The 15636-nt window shown below is 34.5% G+C and overlaps 2 protein-coding genes across 3 annotated transcripts in view; one reads left to right on the top strand and one right to left on the bottom strand.

Annotated features, from left to right (window-relative positions):
• The window catches only part of LOC134533208 (uncharacterized), a 118348-nt gene extending 113949 nt beyond the window's left edge, over positions 1-4399 (bottom strand). For both annotated transcript variants that reach the window (XM_063370588.1, XM_063370593.1), the window contains exon 1: positions 4216-4399. The gene's annotated coding sequence lies outside the window, so the exon portion shown is untranslated. The remainder of the gene's footprint in view (positions 1-4215) is intronic.
• Positions 4400-4688: 289 nt separating this feature from the next.
• LOC134533207 (ubiquitin-like protein 4A) lies at positions 4689-15328 on the top strand. The gene is made up of 3 exons (XM_063370587.1): positions 4689-4954; positions 7425-7530; positions 13589-15328. The coding sequence occupies exons 1-3, from the start codon at positions 4907-4909 to the stop codon at positions 13840-13842; spliced, it is 408 nt and encodes a 135-aa protein (XP_063226657.1). The 5' UTR covers positions 4689-4906; the 3' UTR covers positions 13843-15328.
• The last annotated feature ends 308 nt before the right edge of the window (positions 15329-15636 follow it).

Below are 15636 nucleotides of genomic sequence, written 5' to 3'. Positions count from 1 at the left end.
ATTTTATTCGTTATGAATACTAGAATTACTTATGATTGCATAGCAAAATATTTTAGTCACCGTATTTAATAATTTGGTGCAGGTGGGGATTTACTTTAGAAAAGTAAAAAACTACAACATTTTTAAAAACACTTTTTATTGAAAACCATAATTTACTGGCCTATCAAATAACTTTTCTCAACTTTTCGTTGCGTTAAGTTGTATATAGCGACCCTCTTCCCCTATTTTATTTCTTAGCCAACAGACAAAAAAGCAGGTATGTTTAGCCTGATTAGAAAATCAAATGGAAAATTATGGGCAGGAGCTTATGCAGAATCTCATTTGGGGGGAAGGGGTTGGTAGGACAACTTTGCCTGCTGTTTGCTTTCAGATTCTTTCATTTTGTTGGTGTAAATGATTGAATTTTTAGGATTTCAGGGGAGGGAGGGGAATTTCCCCCATAACCATCCCCCCCCCCCACCACCTTGTGAACACCACTGCTTCTGAGTGTTCACGTTTCTTTTGAAAGTAAAATCATTCACTCATGCTTAAAAAAAAAACGTTTAAAATTATTTCCTTCAATTAAAGTAGTTTCTCCAAAACATTTTTACTAAGCTAATTAAAAAGGCTGTAAGCTACAAAGTATTTCATTATTACAAGTCCAATGTTTGGCATGTACTGATAATAGCTGCTGTTGTAATAATACTTACTTCGTTTTCCCCTTAAAAAAATTAAATCAATTACCCAAATAAGTTAAAAAAAATTATGATTGTATAATTGCAATATCATCCTTACATTTTCATGTATTCCTAATTTTTCTTTCCTTATAATAGTCAAAATTGTGATTTCATTAATGGAAGATCTTCTCATTACATTTTTCTTTCATTCTCATTTTTTTCCATGATTTTGAGTGCCTTTTCTTTTTATTTATGTTATCCCCTTAGCTTTGATATTATTGAAAGAGTTGTAAAATGAAAGTTTACTTCATTTTTATTTATTTATTTATTTATTTATTTATTTATTTATTTATAGCACAGTATAACCCTAATACACAGTGTAAGGTAAGATGGTTCTGTACTGGAGGATATGGCTGATTCCTTCTCCGGCATTCCTGAGCTGTGGTGTTCAGTGTTTCAACATATAATTACCTAAATATCAAAGATATGTATAAGCCAATCTGTAAAAAACATATAGGTATACATATATAATAACTATTTTCTCTTAAGAAATATGAATACTGTATATCAACCACTGAAAGTTCTTATATTTCAGTCTGAATCATATGTGTAGTAAGCCTGTGTGAATCAATTTTATAATTTGAATCAAATTCATATAGTAGGAATGGGAAAACATTTTTCTTTTAACAAATTTACTGACAGTTTGAAAGTAATATTTTAACAAATACTTATACATTGCTTCTTTGAGTGGCTTAAATATTTAATGTTAATGTTAATAAATACTAAAAATTTGGATTTTCTTTTTGTGCTTCTTGCAATATGTTTACTGATAGCTTATCTTCAACTTATCAAAAAAAAAAAATTTCATATTAATGGCTTCGCCTACCCGGCCACACACAAAATGTGCATAGCTTCAAGAAAAACAACGCAATTTCAAAACTACTTACTTGAGATATCCGAGTGGGGTCTTCTTACGAAACCATTTAAGAGTTTTCTGAGGGCCGAAAAGTAATTTTTATTTCGGATTGAGATTTTAAACGGTATTTTTAGAAGAGTTATAATGGTTAAAACGCATGTTTTCAGAGTAATTTTTAGGCGTAAAACAACCAGTACAGATTCTTGAAAGCACTTAAGGGACTTGCTTTACACCTTTATCTTCATTTCTCAGCCATATAATATTACTGTCACCGCTAAATTTGCACAGTTATCCTGTGACTACGAGAAGACAGCACACCAGTTCAGAGCCTTGCGCTTAGAGGCTATAGCGCGTTAGAAATACCAACGAGTGTCACGCTTATCATCCTGCCTCACTAACCCATATGCACACCTGATGTGGCGGGCCCCTTAAAGGTTATCTAACAGTCTGAACTTGAGCCATTCTCCTGCTAATGTACACATGTTAAATTAAATTCTGGGTAGTTACATCACACCCATTAATATATTTCAACTGAATACATAACATTGCACAAAAAAGATTTTTAACCTGTGTAGATAGTTAAATGTGGTGATATGCAAGGCCTTCACTACAAGTTAGAATGTTTTAAAATATGTATTCATTATTTTTAAAGTGTAAGAACTTGAAATTCAAATGAATACAACACTGAATAATTTGTTTTGATATTTTAAATTTCAAATATTTTTACATGCCTAATGGCTAGTGTAACAAAGGAAAAGTAGTGTTTAAGATTAAAGTAAATAAAATTAAATATTAAACATAAGAAATAATAATGTCTGTACAGCATCTCCTTAGTCTAGCAGATGACCTGTTTCTCACATATATAATAAAATATTGATCACAATGGGCGAGTTTACTTCAAAGGTACTCATCTGCGCATACATTCTTATGCAAGTGAGCAAGTTGTCACTAGCTCAGTGAGTGTCTATTACAGAAGGGGAATTAACTTCAATTCTTGCTCACAAGCTTTTTCCCATGTGCTGATATTTTTATTAGCAAATAACTAATATGGTTTTCTACTTATTTTTTATTCCATTTAATTATTGTAGTAATTTAAAATCAAACAAAACCACAAAAATTTTGTTAATTTTTCCATCAACTTTATACTTCAACTATTAGTTGAGACATTAACGATCAATAAAAACACACTAATTGTAAGGCAGGCAAGTGATTAGTAGGAAAAGTAGATTCATCTTCATATTTACTCGCTTGAACAATGCAAGCAGCAAGTTAAATAATCAAATTTATTGGCAGCCAATAGAGAGTGTCTCAATTACTTTGAGCGATTTTACAAGCTGCTTGCCTGCCAATCCATTCATTGTATGTAAACAAAAACATTCAATGTCATAACACTAACTTGATAACTAGCCACCCACTTAGCTTAAGTGAATTAAGTTGTAGAATGAGTTAAGTTATGGACTGATCTACTTTCCTCACTACTTGATTGCCAATGCTGTGAAGTATAAAATGTTGAAAAATAAACACTATTTGCAATGTTTGTTTCACTTTGAGACTCAAGTAATAAAAACAAAATAACTACAGCTATAAATATGTTATTATGCAATAAAACTGTATGGCAAACCTCTTTAGAGACAGTAAATAAATTCAGTTTGTGCTATGAGATCGACAATTGCTTAACTTAGTTGTTTCTATCCACCCAGTGGACTACATTTATCCTTTACTTATGTTTTTATTCAAACACCTTAAATATTCCAGATGAATCAATCTTTTTATAAGCACAATAAAATAATAAATATTTACATACGCTACCTACTTTTAAACTTTAAACATATTTCTTACACAGACAACTCTTTAAAAAAAAATAAAAAAAAATAAAAAAAATGCTCCTGATTGCCTATTATTTATATTCATTAAACTAATATTTGAGTTATAATAAATGAAAATACACATGTTTGAGTAAATTTAGTTTTGAGCAAGCCTACATATTTTCCCCAGGTAATTGTCAAGGTTATGGTTGCAGCAAAAAAAATTGTGATAGGTCTTTTAGAAATGTTATCTTTTGTATATATTTTACAATCATAATCATTGTTATATCACAAGTTTTATTATGTCTAGGATCTTTCAATGTAAAATTAAAAACAAAATTCATGTACTAGAGGATCAATGTATACAGGATCATAGAATAAACTTGGATACATGATATGTAACTTTTACCTTAGATTATTTTTAATGTGGGTATCCTAACCTCACCAATCGTTAAAATGGTAAATTACTAGCTAACTACAATTTGCAATATTGCAATGCCAATTTATAAAATAATAAAAAATGTGCCAGGAAGTTAAAAAAATATATAGGTATTTATATTTTATTTTCTTCAGATGCATTCTCGCCTTGAGTTACCTTAAAATTAAAAATAATTTGTTTATTTAATTTGTTATTGTATTTCTGTATAACTTGTCATCAATTTTTTGTGCAAATCTAGACACATAAAAGGTCTACTGGATTATAAAAACTACAATTACTAACATATTAACAAATCATGTTAATTTACATTAAGTTAACATGCATTCTCGGTGAATTTACATGTAAAAGTCATTCACAAAACAAACATTGCACCTTCGATAGAGGTTAAATGGGACATACCTTGATTTAACACTCGCATGACTACAAGTACTTTCTATTTACGTGGAAGTATGTACTTAAAACTTACAACGGAAAAATAACACGTAAAATTAACTATCTCACAACTAATTACTTTTCAAAGCAATTACTTTCATCACTTTAATAAAAGCCATCCGTCATAATAACAAAAACAATTGACACGCGTTTGTTTTGAATTATTGCTCACAAGGTACCGCCACTCATGATGTCGACGTTTTCAAGTACAACATACATCACAGACAATTAAATTAATACATGTGTTTATATAGACGTTGGTATGTTTAATAAAGTTAACTTAAGAATAAAAGTGTATAGTGTGAAACAAAAGTCAACCAAAAATTTGTCAAATATTTGAAACATTCAAGCGATTTTTAAACATTGCGCCATTCCAAAATTTAATGTACACATTATTACCACTACAAGATGTAAAATCCCTAAGTTAACTCCAAGTATTGGTACATACAAGGGAGCGAAGTTTGTTAGACTGCAGTTTCGGCTGTTGTAAATAAAGAAAATTAGGTTTGACCGTATTTTGTTATAATTGTCAGCTGAAAAAATGTTCCAAAATATTTTGTGTGATATTGTAGCTGTGTATTAATGTACTGGAAATAAATATTTTACATGATTACTTTTGCTACTGAAATTCCCGTGTAGTAATCTCAAAGAAGGAAAAATGAAAGTTTACGTCAAAATGTTGCAAGGACCAGAATGCACGTTGGAGGTATGGTTTTTTGAAATATATTTTTAATCTTGTTTCTAAAAAAAATCCTAAAATTTTTTTAGATACTAGTTAAAAATGAGACATTTTATTGCCTTCATTTAATGCTCTATGTAAGTTTTTCATATTTTAAACTTGTTTTAGTATTAATTAAATAAAGGCCTTTGTAATCCACTCATACATAGACCACCTTATTTCAAATGAAAGCAGAGTATATTAACTACTCATGAAATTTAAAATAGTGAAAAGAAAATGGGATATTTAGAATTGTAATACCATAATACTAATGACGTCACCAAGATGGCGTCGCTTACGTGTCTACCACCCTTAAATTTTTATGGGACAGGCGCGTGATATGGGGATTTTGGGCGTGGAACTATAATCACTATTTTTCATTCATTTCATTTTATTTAATATTGTATTTTTCTGGTATCATAAACTAGAAAAAAATCCCTCTTTGTTTTGCCATAATATTTCAGTAATAATAAAATTATTTCTTTAGACATTACAGCATATTGCTGTATTTGGAAAATTAACCTTGTGCTCTATTACAAATCTTCATTATGCTAAACAAAAGTTGCAGGAAATGTGGTAAATTATGACGAACAAACTTGCGGTATCGCAAAATAGAGTTGACCAGGTGGAACTGTATTCTAGTTTATGATACTGAGATAATGTTATCTTGAATGGTCTTACTTTCAAAATATTACATACTGGTATCAAAAACCAAACTTGACTAGGTAGAATTTTAGTCTTCACAATGATACCCTAAACCTGTCATATACAAAAATTAAATACGTAAAAAATAGGTACTGCGTCTACAGTACTCAGGCCAAAACCACGTTTTTTCTGCTTATCACTTAAGACTATTGCTATTGTAACGTCGACCTCTACCGCACAATACACTGTCTGTCCAAACTATATTAAAGTATTTATAATGTAGCTGACATAACCTAACGTGCTATTCACTTCGTTTTCATTACCTCAAGGAGTGCTAACAAAATGTATTAAGTTTCAAATTTGATTGAACCCTTACATCAACTCCTTCATTAACATACTTACATGCTTAATTCTTCAATGCATTCTATTTTACTTATCGAACTTACCTCTTTTTGGAAGTAATTTCAGTGTACATTTTTCTGTTCAAGCAATCCCAACATAGTTGATTAACAATTTACATGTTTTCATTGCCGATATTTCCTTTATTTTCCGTAACCTTTTATTATTAAAACAAGGAAATTTACACCCCACGCACTGTCTGTAACTTCAATTACTGCCAGTTACAAAGCAAGGAAGAGGTGTAATTTTCCCCAATTATGGCAAACATGCAAAAAAAAACTGTGAGCAATACTTTTAGTACTAACCAGTGATGTTTAACTTCTAACCTCGTTAATGAGCAAATTATTTTGTTCCAATGTTTCAAATTCACTTATAATATGAAGGTAACTACTTCCCTAAACAAATTAAAAATCACACATTAACATTGTCAACTCTGTTGCAACCAACACATGAATACATACTGTTACGATTTACCGCTGGTTCGTGAAGGATAGCCCAATTAAAGATTTTTATTACACTACACAGTTTTATTGATGGCCGCTATTTATGTCACTTACAATTAATCTTCTAAAATGGCAAATAATCAATTGCACTTAAAAATAATGTTGCTTCCTCCAGTCATTTGTTTCTCACAATCCACATGCCTCACTGGGCCGCACCTCTGGCGCAACTCTCGCCGCAGCACCCCTCGTGGTCCTCCGTCGCAGGACTCCGTCGCCGCACTCCGCCGCTGCCGTCGCACTTCCCTTTCGCCAAGATCCCATTCGACGCCTCACTCGGAACTTCGCTCGGGACTCTGCCGCATCCGCGGCACTATCGCCCAGAAACTTCGCCGCGGGAAAACTCCCGACTCCCACTCACTCACTCCCTGCCCTGGAACCTTCGTCCAAGGACTTCGCCACTCTGCCGCACCCGTGGCAATATCGCCCTAGAAGCTCCGCCGCGGGAAGGCTGCCGCCTGAACTCTCTCTCTGAACTCCACTGGCTCCGTCCTTGTTTTATCTATCAGCCGCAATTTCCAGAATCGCGAGCGCGGCCGGGGCCAGTCGCGTCATTCCGCGCTGACCCGACGGTAGAAATCTCTGGAAACACGTGTCGGCAGCTCGCGTAACTCCGCAGCTGTCTGGTTTCAGTTACGTGTCAAAGGCAGGGCGCCGCGCGGGGAGTGGTGGGAAGGAGGGAGAAAGCGACAATCCTTGTTATCTTCAAGGCGCGCGCGGCGCATATCATGTTGCGGCAGCCGCCAGCCAGCTCTGCACGTGTCCTGGCCTTGCTCACATTCGTAACAATACTAATTGGCCTGCTCCTATAATGTCATAATTTCCCCTACTTTTGTTTTACATTTAAATAGCTTCTTTGTTTGCCGGTATCATCAAGAAAATATATTTTTATATATTTAAAATTTTATTTTCAGGTTGAAAAATCTGATACAATCACCAGTTTGAAAGAACAGTTGAAGAAACTTTTGAAGATACCTGTAGAGCATCAGAGACTGTTGCTTGTTGGACGACCTCTATCTGGTGAGTAACTTTTTTTTTTCTTTTTTTTTAATTGAAAATGGTAGTTACTTTGCGATTCATAACAATACTAATGTCGTAGTCAAGATGGCGTTACGTTATCACCACCCCTACATTCTCACGGAAGAATCGTGGGAATATGGGGGTTTTGGGCGGGGAACAATAAACACACTTTTTTTTCACGCATTTAATTTTTGATTATTAAACTTTTTCGGTGTGATAAAGTATACTATAATCCCACCCCGCTCTAGTCTATTTCCAAATACTGATATTTCATTTTCAAATGAATGTCTGTAGACGTTAGAACTTATGGCAGTATTGTTAAATATCACTGTGTGCCCTATTTATTAGCATACTGCATGATACTGAAAAATAAAAGTTGCTGGTAGAATGTTAAATATGAGGAATAAAATACCGGTATCGCAAAAGAGACTAGACTAGTCTTCTTCATGATACAGAGGAAATATTTTCTCTAGAAGTCATACTTTCAACAATTTATATACTGGTATCGCAAAATAGACTAGCCTGGATGGGACTGTTATCTAATAATTATGGTACCGCAAAATTATGGCAAAATGTCTCTTTCACCAAATGAAATACCGGTATTGCTAAATAACCTAGACCTGGTAGGATTTAAGTCTACTTTATGATAAACTAATAAACTAAACCTATAATTTACTTAAATGAAATACACAAATTTTACTGCATCTACATTCTCAGACATTTACCCTACACTTTATTTCCAACCAATAGGAATCTGGTATCGTAAAATGAACTAGACCCATGAAGATTTTTAATGCATGTTAGTTTAAGAGTCAAATACTTTTGCTGAAAGATTTAAGATTCATGTAATAGTACAATTTTTAAAAGTCAATCCTAGAGTTTTTAAAGATATTTTTAATGTATTCTTTAAAACCTGTTAGTTTTACCCAAAATGAATATTAGGTAACTTTATTAGTGTTCTTAGTTTACAAGAAATAGTTTTCCATCACCTACATATTTACTGAGACATATTTTCAGACATAAAGAACAAACTTGAACAAAAACGGTCACTGAGCCTTTACAGTCCTGGCCACAGTCTTCATCAAACTGTTTACGGGTTTGGCTTTTCAGTTTCGGGTGCCACTCTATAAACTGACAGTCATAAAGACCAAGCGGCAAGCAGAAAGCTGAATTGCCAGACGTCTTTTGGCTGACATAGTTAGCTTCTAACAAAGTGGGATAACCCTGGTGTGAGGTTCAGGGCCTTGCCAGGTTTCTTCTGCTTGTGGGAAACACTAGCAGCCGTGTAGCCTTCTTGGAGTGGTGATGTCTTGTAAGCTATGGAATTAAGAAAACATGTGCACAGGTTTCGTGAGTCACACATTATTTATTCACATAAAGTACACGTTAATGAAGGAAACTGTAAAAATGGTTTTCAGCTTACGATTGCGTGGATCGTGAGCTGATAATCAGTTTAAGGTAATAGGGCGCCAGCCAAATAGCTCTGGTTGGGCAGGGCCTTGTGAGGTCCTCCCTGGGAACGAATAGAGAAGTCCTTCTTTACATGCAAGTCCAGCAGAGGTACCTGGTTGTTTGTCCTGTAAACTAGTTTGGTTGTGTAATTCAGGATTTTGTAACTGGCTTATACAATGTATACACAATAGCGGTAGTGCAGAATTGTGAAATCAAACTACTTTCGGCAAGGAAAAATAATTGATAAAAAGCTACATTTAGCATGGTTGAGCTGAAAAGAAAAACATGTGAGTGAATCTTTCATTACTTGCCAGAAATGTGTAACATCTAACTTCGGTAACGAGCAAATTCATATATTCTCATGTTTCAAGTACACTTATAATACAAAACTCAAACACAAAATTTAACGTAGAATTTTTTGAAGTTATACTTATTTAGGTGCGTTATGAAAAAATGATGAGAGTGAAATTTTAAGATGCGCGCGCATCACTAACAAAATTAACAGGTTGAAGCTGATAAATATATACTCAAATTGTATTTTCAACTACATTTCTTTAACGCGAAACACATAGTTTCCGCACTCGCTGATAGAATTGTTTGCTGGAACAGCTAAGTTGAATATTGAATTGTTCTATTTGCAGAGTGAAATTTTAAACTGTGTAATAAAACAGTTACATAAAAGCGAAAAAGACTAGAAAAAATACTAAACCCTGGCATAGGATCTGTTTTTTGACAAGGATTTTGATTTAATTACTGCCCAACTTGTTCAAATTCATTAAACAGTTATAGCTATAAAGTTGTCCTTTGTCTTTGTGAACTTTGGTTCACGCCATTTGCCACAGATGTCAGCATCCCATGGTTACATAAATGTTTGTTCCATGTGACTTCCATTCCATTCACAAAATGACCCTACCAAATACTGTATACCGAAAGCTAAGATGTAACAGATCAAAAAATATTTAAAAGCGTCATAATTGTATAGGTTTGTAACATGAAAATTTACAGTAGAATGCATGTAAGCCTATAATGCTATAACTAAGTAATGAACACATAGTATTTTTTCATGTGTGGTCAGCTATGTTATTTTTAAATAAACAAATGCAATGAATGCAATGTGTTACTATTTTAATTACCTAAGCAGAAAAAGGAGTCTAGAGTTTATTTCTCTAAACCATAAAAAAAAATGTAATATGTAAAGTGAAAACATACAGAATAGGCTTGGTAACAAGCAAGCTTAAGTAATTGGTGATGTGGCGGTATCATACATGCTGCTTGTTTCTGTAGTTCAATCTAGATGGTAGCACAATCATCAAAACATACAAAACATGTTTTTTATGCAAATACGTACCTTCCCTTTAAGTTTAGTTCTAGTGTTAGTTTTGTTTTTCACAGTATAACTCATTACTCAACATGTATTCACAAGAAGTATATTACCAAATCATGCTCTTAATTTAACTATCTCAGACTAATAATTTCATTTTTATCATGTGATAGATTGAGCACTGAAGTGTACATTAAAAAAACATTTTTTTTATTATTGTACTATACAAGGTAATTATTTAAATGATATAGACTAGCATTTATTAAATGTTATAGAAATTAACTTTATAAGTACAGTACACTCCCTATTTAACGCGGTTGTCGGGGGACATAACTTTTACCCGCGTTGTTGCATAACCGCGATGTTTCGATGTGACCAAGGTCAAAAGGCTTAAAACACCGCCTGTGTTCTAATAGGTCGGCAAGCACGCACAGTATAGACGGCCCGCCTTTGTGCGGACTTTGCATCCGCAGTTTTCACTAAACGCGGGTGAAAAAATAAAAATAATAAATTGTAAATATAAATATTAAATGTTGAATTTTATTTTTTATTTTTCCGCATGCCGCGCACAGTTTGTCGCACGGCCTACGAGCGCGCCACACGCCGCCATACACACGTGCGGCACACAAGCTGCTGCCAGTCTCGTGGTGTCAGCCACAGTATCTGCTTCGTCTGAGCGTCCGTAACAAAGTAAGTGCAGTGTGTGCGGTTACACACGATTTTGTGGTCAAAGTCTTCTAAATAGAAAGGCCATAGTAATACTTCAAACCGAATATGAATCGCAAAGTACCGAGTTTGATTGACAAAATAAAAATTCTAGATTTACGTACTTACAAATAGCGTGTCTTTTGCAGAAGTATGCAGCAGATACGTGAAAAACTATTCTAGCATTCGTACAATATAAAATAAAGAATCGTCTATCGTGTAAAGTGGTTAAACTTTGTTATCCATGCTTACAGTAAATTATAAATGGTCACATGTGGGATACAAAAATTGCGCCAAAATAATTTTAGCGCAATCAGTGGCGCCGTATTAAAAAGTCTGTTAAACGTTGTCTTTACTTATTCCATCAAACGCTTTGTCGAGTTGCTGAGTGTGTGTGGCTCGGATCGGCAAGTGTTATATTCCCCAGCCTCTGGTTAAAGGTCGGGAGGCCGCTACACATAAACATATCCGGGGCTTGTTTACTACCTCACGGCAAAAGTGGTACAGTATGGTTCACGTAATTATTGGACCACTGGGAATTCCTCGGCAAAGATTAAAATTACGCTAGCTGATTTACTTTATTATTTAATGTTAAAACATTATACCAAAGTAAAAAGATGAACGTGTATAATACAACGAATAATATTACGTCTGTAGGTTCAAGTTGTAACAAAACATTTATATGTCTCCGCTTGTCAACACACGTGACCACGAGAAGTGTGCAGACGGAAATGAGTGAACTACTCAAGGTCACCAGACTTCCCCCCTTTCGGCTTAATCGCCCCTCTCATCACTGGCGCTTATATTCCACTCCTCCCATCTACCGCTCTACCCGGGTGTCTTGGTCGCATATTCTCGGCTCGCCTCTCCCCTCCAAGCGCTTGCCGTCAACCAAACCTATCCAAAATCAATCCCCAGCCGAGTCACGCTGGATAATGTCGCTGGACGGTAGGCTTTATCGGGTCCCCTGTCCGATGCTTTATTTGTGGGTTAAAAAAAATGTTAAGAACTAATGTTTCAGAAAATAACACTGGTCTGGATTGGATCATAATTTGAAAACACTACAAGATAGAGGAATAATGTACGGAGATATCTTGTTTAGAATTTCACTGCGGACATTTTCTACGCCTAGGCTTTTTTCTGCCCGATGCTTAGTTTGTGAGTTACAACGCAAAATTATCCTAATCGGCTGTCAATCATTTATTCCATTATTATTACAGTAGAAACTCGTTAATCCGTGACGCGCTAATTCGGGAATCGGATAATCCGGGACGATTTAAAAGTGCTGAAAAAAAAGAGAAGTAAAAATTGTCAGCGCTTAAAATTAACGTCACGCGGGCCGGCGGCCGGCAAACACTGCAAGCCTTCGCATGGGCCGCCAAACTCTGCAACGCTGTTTGTACCGACCCTTTGTGTCGTCCCCCTTTCAGCTGTCACATTTGTCACTCTTTAAACTTGAGGGGGATGTCTTGACTTCTGCTTCCCGTCTCCCTTTGTTTGTTTCCACCCGCCAACGCACGGCAGGCGCCTGGCGAGTGACCTGTCTGGCTGGCATTCGGCTGGACGAAGTGGGAAGATTGAGAGGGAGGGGGGGGGGCTACCCAAAATTTATGTGTGCAAGTTCAGCACGATCTTATCTTTCTCTCTTCGGCTGTTGTAAATGACCGTGAACTAATGGCTAGGCAGTGCCGTATTTTTTTAAGCCGAGACTAATTCGAAGACGGTCTTTACCGTGAACGGATTATCCGGGTTTATTACTTTTTTTTTTACAGGAATTTAATTAGCCGGGCATCGGCGGGTCCCAATTAACACGAATAATGGAGAGTTTACTATTTTTTATCCATCTGCTGCCATGGCGCAGTAAGCCTCGGTAGATGTTACGTCACATGACCTTGGCCTTAACCCAGCTGCACGCCGGTATCTGAGAAGCTTGACAAGACCTTCCGGGCTTTAATCGCTAGTCCGTGAAATTCAGTAATCCGTGATTATCTCGGTCCCGACCATCACGAATTAACGAGGTTCTACTGTGTTATTATTATTATTATTAATTTCTGATTGGGGGACATGGTTTGACCCGCGATATACCCGATTCCGCGATCTATCGGGGCGCGGTATACCGGGAGTTTACTGTATGTACAAAATTATTGAATATTTTGTGTAAACAGCTCTTTACTAAAAAAAAATATGAAGACCTGTTTTTTTCCACAAGTGTAAAAAATGTTTCTATTAATAGTAAATATTGTCATGTTGGCAAAGTGCAATCCATCAACTCTTGTTTTGTTACTTCAGCTGAATGATGCTAAAAAATAGGGTAGTATTAAAATAAATATGGCCCAGTTTAGTGTAGTTCAGATTAGATTTTTTAACATGCAGTACTTTCTTTAGGTCCCATGTATTTACAGATAACAAAGTTCTGAGTACATTGAAACTTAATTGTTTATAATTATGTATAAAAAATGGTGGTTGATCATGTAGATATTAAGTAACATGTTTGTGGAGTACCGTATGCAAAGAAAGGATAAGTTCTCTTGGTTGATTTGTATGAAAAGTAGATGACATTTTGCTTATTTTTGTTTTCAGATACAAAGCGTGTTGGTGACTATGCCATCAGAGACGAGAGCAAGCTTCACTTAGTGGTGATGAAAGAACCGTCGCATGCTGTGTTAAGGGACCGAGTGCATATACTCCTGACAAATTTCTACTCTGAAAGTGACTCTGCAAAAGTAACTGACATTTTTATGGAAAAATGCACAAATTCAATTGCAAACTTGAGTCTTGATGACTTGGAAAGGTTAGCAACATCTTATTTACAACAAGAGAAGAAAAATAATTGAAGTTTTAAACTTTGGCAATTATGTGCTGTTATGATAATGTTAATGCATAATTGCTTAGAATTATGTACATCATTTTTATTTTGAGCATTTGTTCTAGAGATTATTAATAATTTTTAAATTTTTTCTTCTGAAAACTGATTGTCTTTTGATTTGCGAGGCTGTTAATTTGTTCCTGAGTTATGTAAATATTAGCATGTTATTTTAGATACTAAATTTATTTGTCAATGATTGAAGTTTAGTTATTTATGTTCTTTGCATTGAGATTATTAGAAACATTAAAATAATAGAACATAAACTGGTTGTCGTAAAAATTTTTGTGTCGTTTACCATTGCATTGATTAAGTATTAATGAAGGTATTCAAATTGAATAGCAATACACTGTTCATCGTGTGTAGAACTATATTTTTTCTTATGCTGGAACCACAAAACTTCGACAACAATGACACAGCAAAAAATAAGCAGCAAAAAAAAAAATTAAGTTCATAATGACAGCCAGATGAAAACTCGGGCCTGACAGAAACATATCATGTCGATTGCAACACATGAAATTTCAAACTAAAATAATTCCCTTAGAGCAGCTTCAAATTTTACATGACTTAATGAGAACTTAACCATCTTCCCACATATATTATTCTTTCGTTTCATTTATTTTGTTGTACAATCTAATTTTTTAAAATGGTATTTAATGCGGAAATATATTGAGCCACATTGTGTAAACTGTATTTATTCACTCGTGTAGAAATATATTATATATTTCTTAAATCAACACTTTTTTTATTCACAGTCCACATGTTTGTATTACAAATTTATGTATTGCAGTTTTTCTCTTTATACTTTTTGGAAATATAAAGCAAGTTCATATTTGGTAATAATTTTTAGTATAGGTAGTCATTTTAGTGTGTTTTTATTAGTTCTATTGTATGTTGTGTATTATCATCAGAAAGCTAAATAAACTTAATTGATCTGCTGTAGTGGAACTGCAGATGACTATAAACCAGACGGTGACAGAAACTGTTGTGGCATTTTGAACATACAGGCAACCTCGAGTTGAAAGTCTTAAAATGATGAAAAATGATCGACAGCAAATGAGAAGCAAGGTTGTGAAGTCAGCCCAACAAAATTTTAATTTTGATAGCCTGGTATGAATTTGATCTCTTTCTAATTTTGTGTCTGGCACTGTGACAAAAATTTATTCTCAACAAAACAAATCCTTTATTATATTTAGCTATGTTCACCAATACCGCTATACAGTAAATATCCTAAACTATTTTACGGGCAATTTATGTGTATAAATATGTTTATACTACGTGGTTGTAAGGCACCTAAGGCGCCCATTGAAAAATGATTAATATAACAAGCACATTAATTTAATAACTAAGGCTTATGTAGCTGTATTTCAAATTACTCTATAGTTACACTTCATTTTTTTATTTTATACACATCTCTATAGAGTAGGCTAATATTTGTGCTTTATGGTACGCTTGTCTCCAAGGTACATATATATATATATATATATATATATATATATATATATATATATATATATATATATATATATATCTTTGGCATTACAAAGTCAGTGATTCAGTGATGAGCATAACTATGTAGTATATATGTGGATGATCAACTTGGTGGCTGATTTGGATCCCCAGCCATTACCATGAGGAGATGGCTGTGGCGTGACATTAGCGGACTATGTGAGATGATTCTACAGTGGTTCCCCACTGCCTTTTACAGTATAGAGGCAAAGGGAAAACACAACACCCAGTCCTGAAAACTGTTCTATTTGATTAA

This window comes from Bacillus rossius, chromosome 6, assembly GCF_032445375.1.
Source record: "Bacillus rossius redtenbacheri isolate Brsri chromosome 6, Brsri_v3, whole genome shotgun sequence".
Lineage (NCBI taxonomy): Eukaryota > Metazoa > Arthropoda > Insecta > Phasmatodea > Bacillidae > Bacillus > Bacillus rossius.
This window is presented reverse-complemented; position numbering and strand designations above follow the sequence as displayed.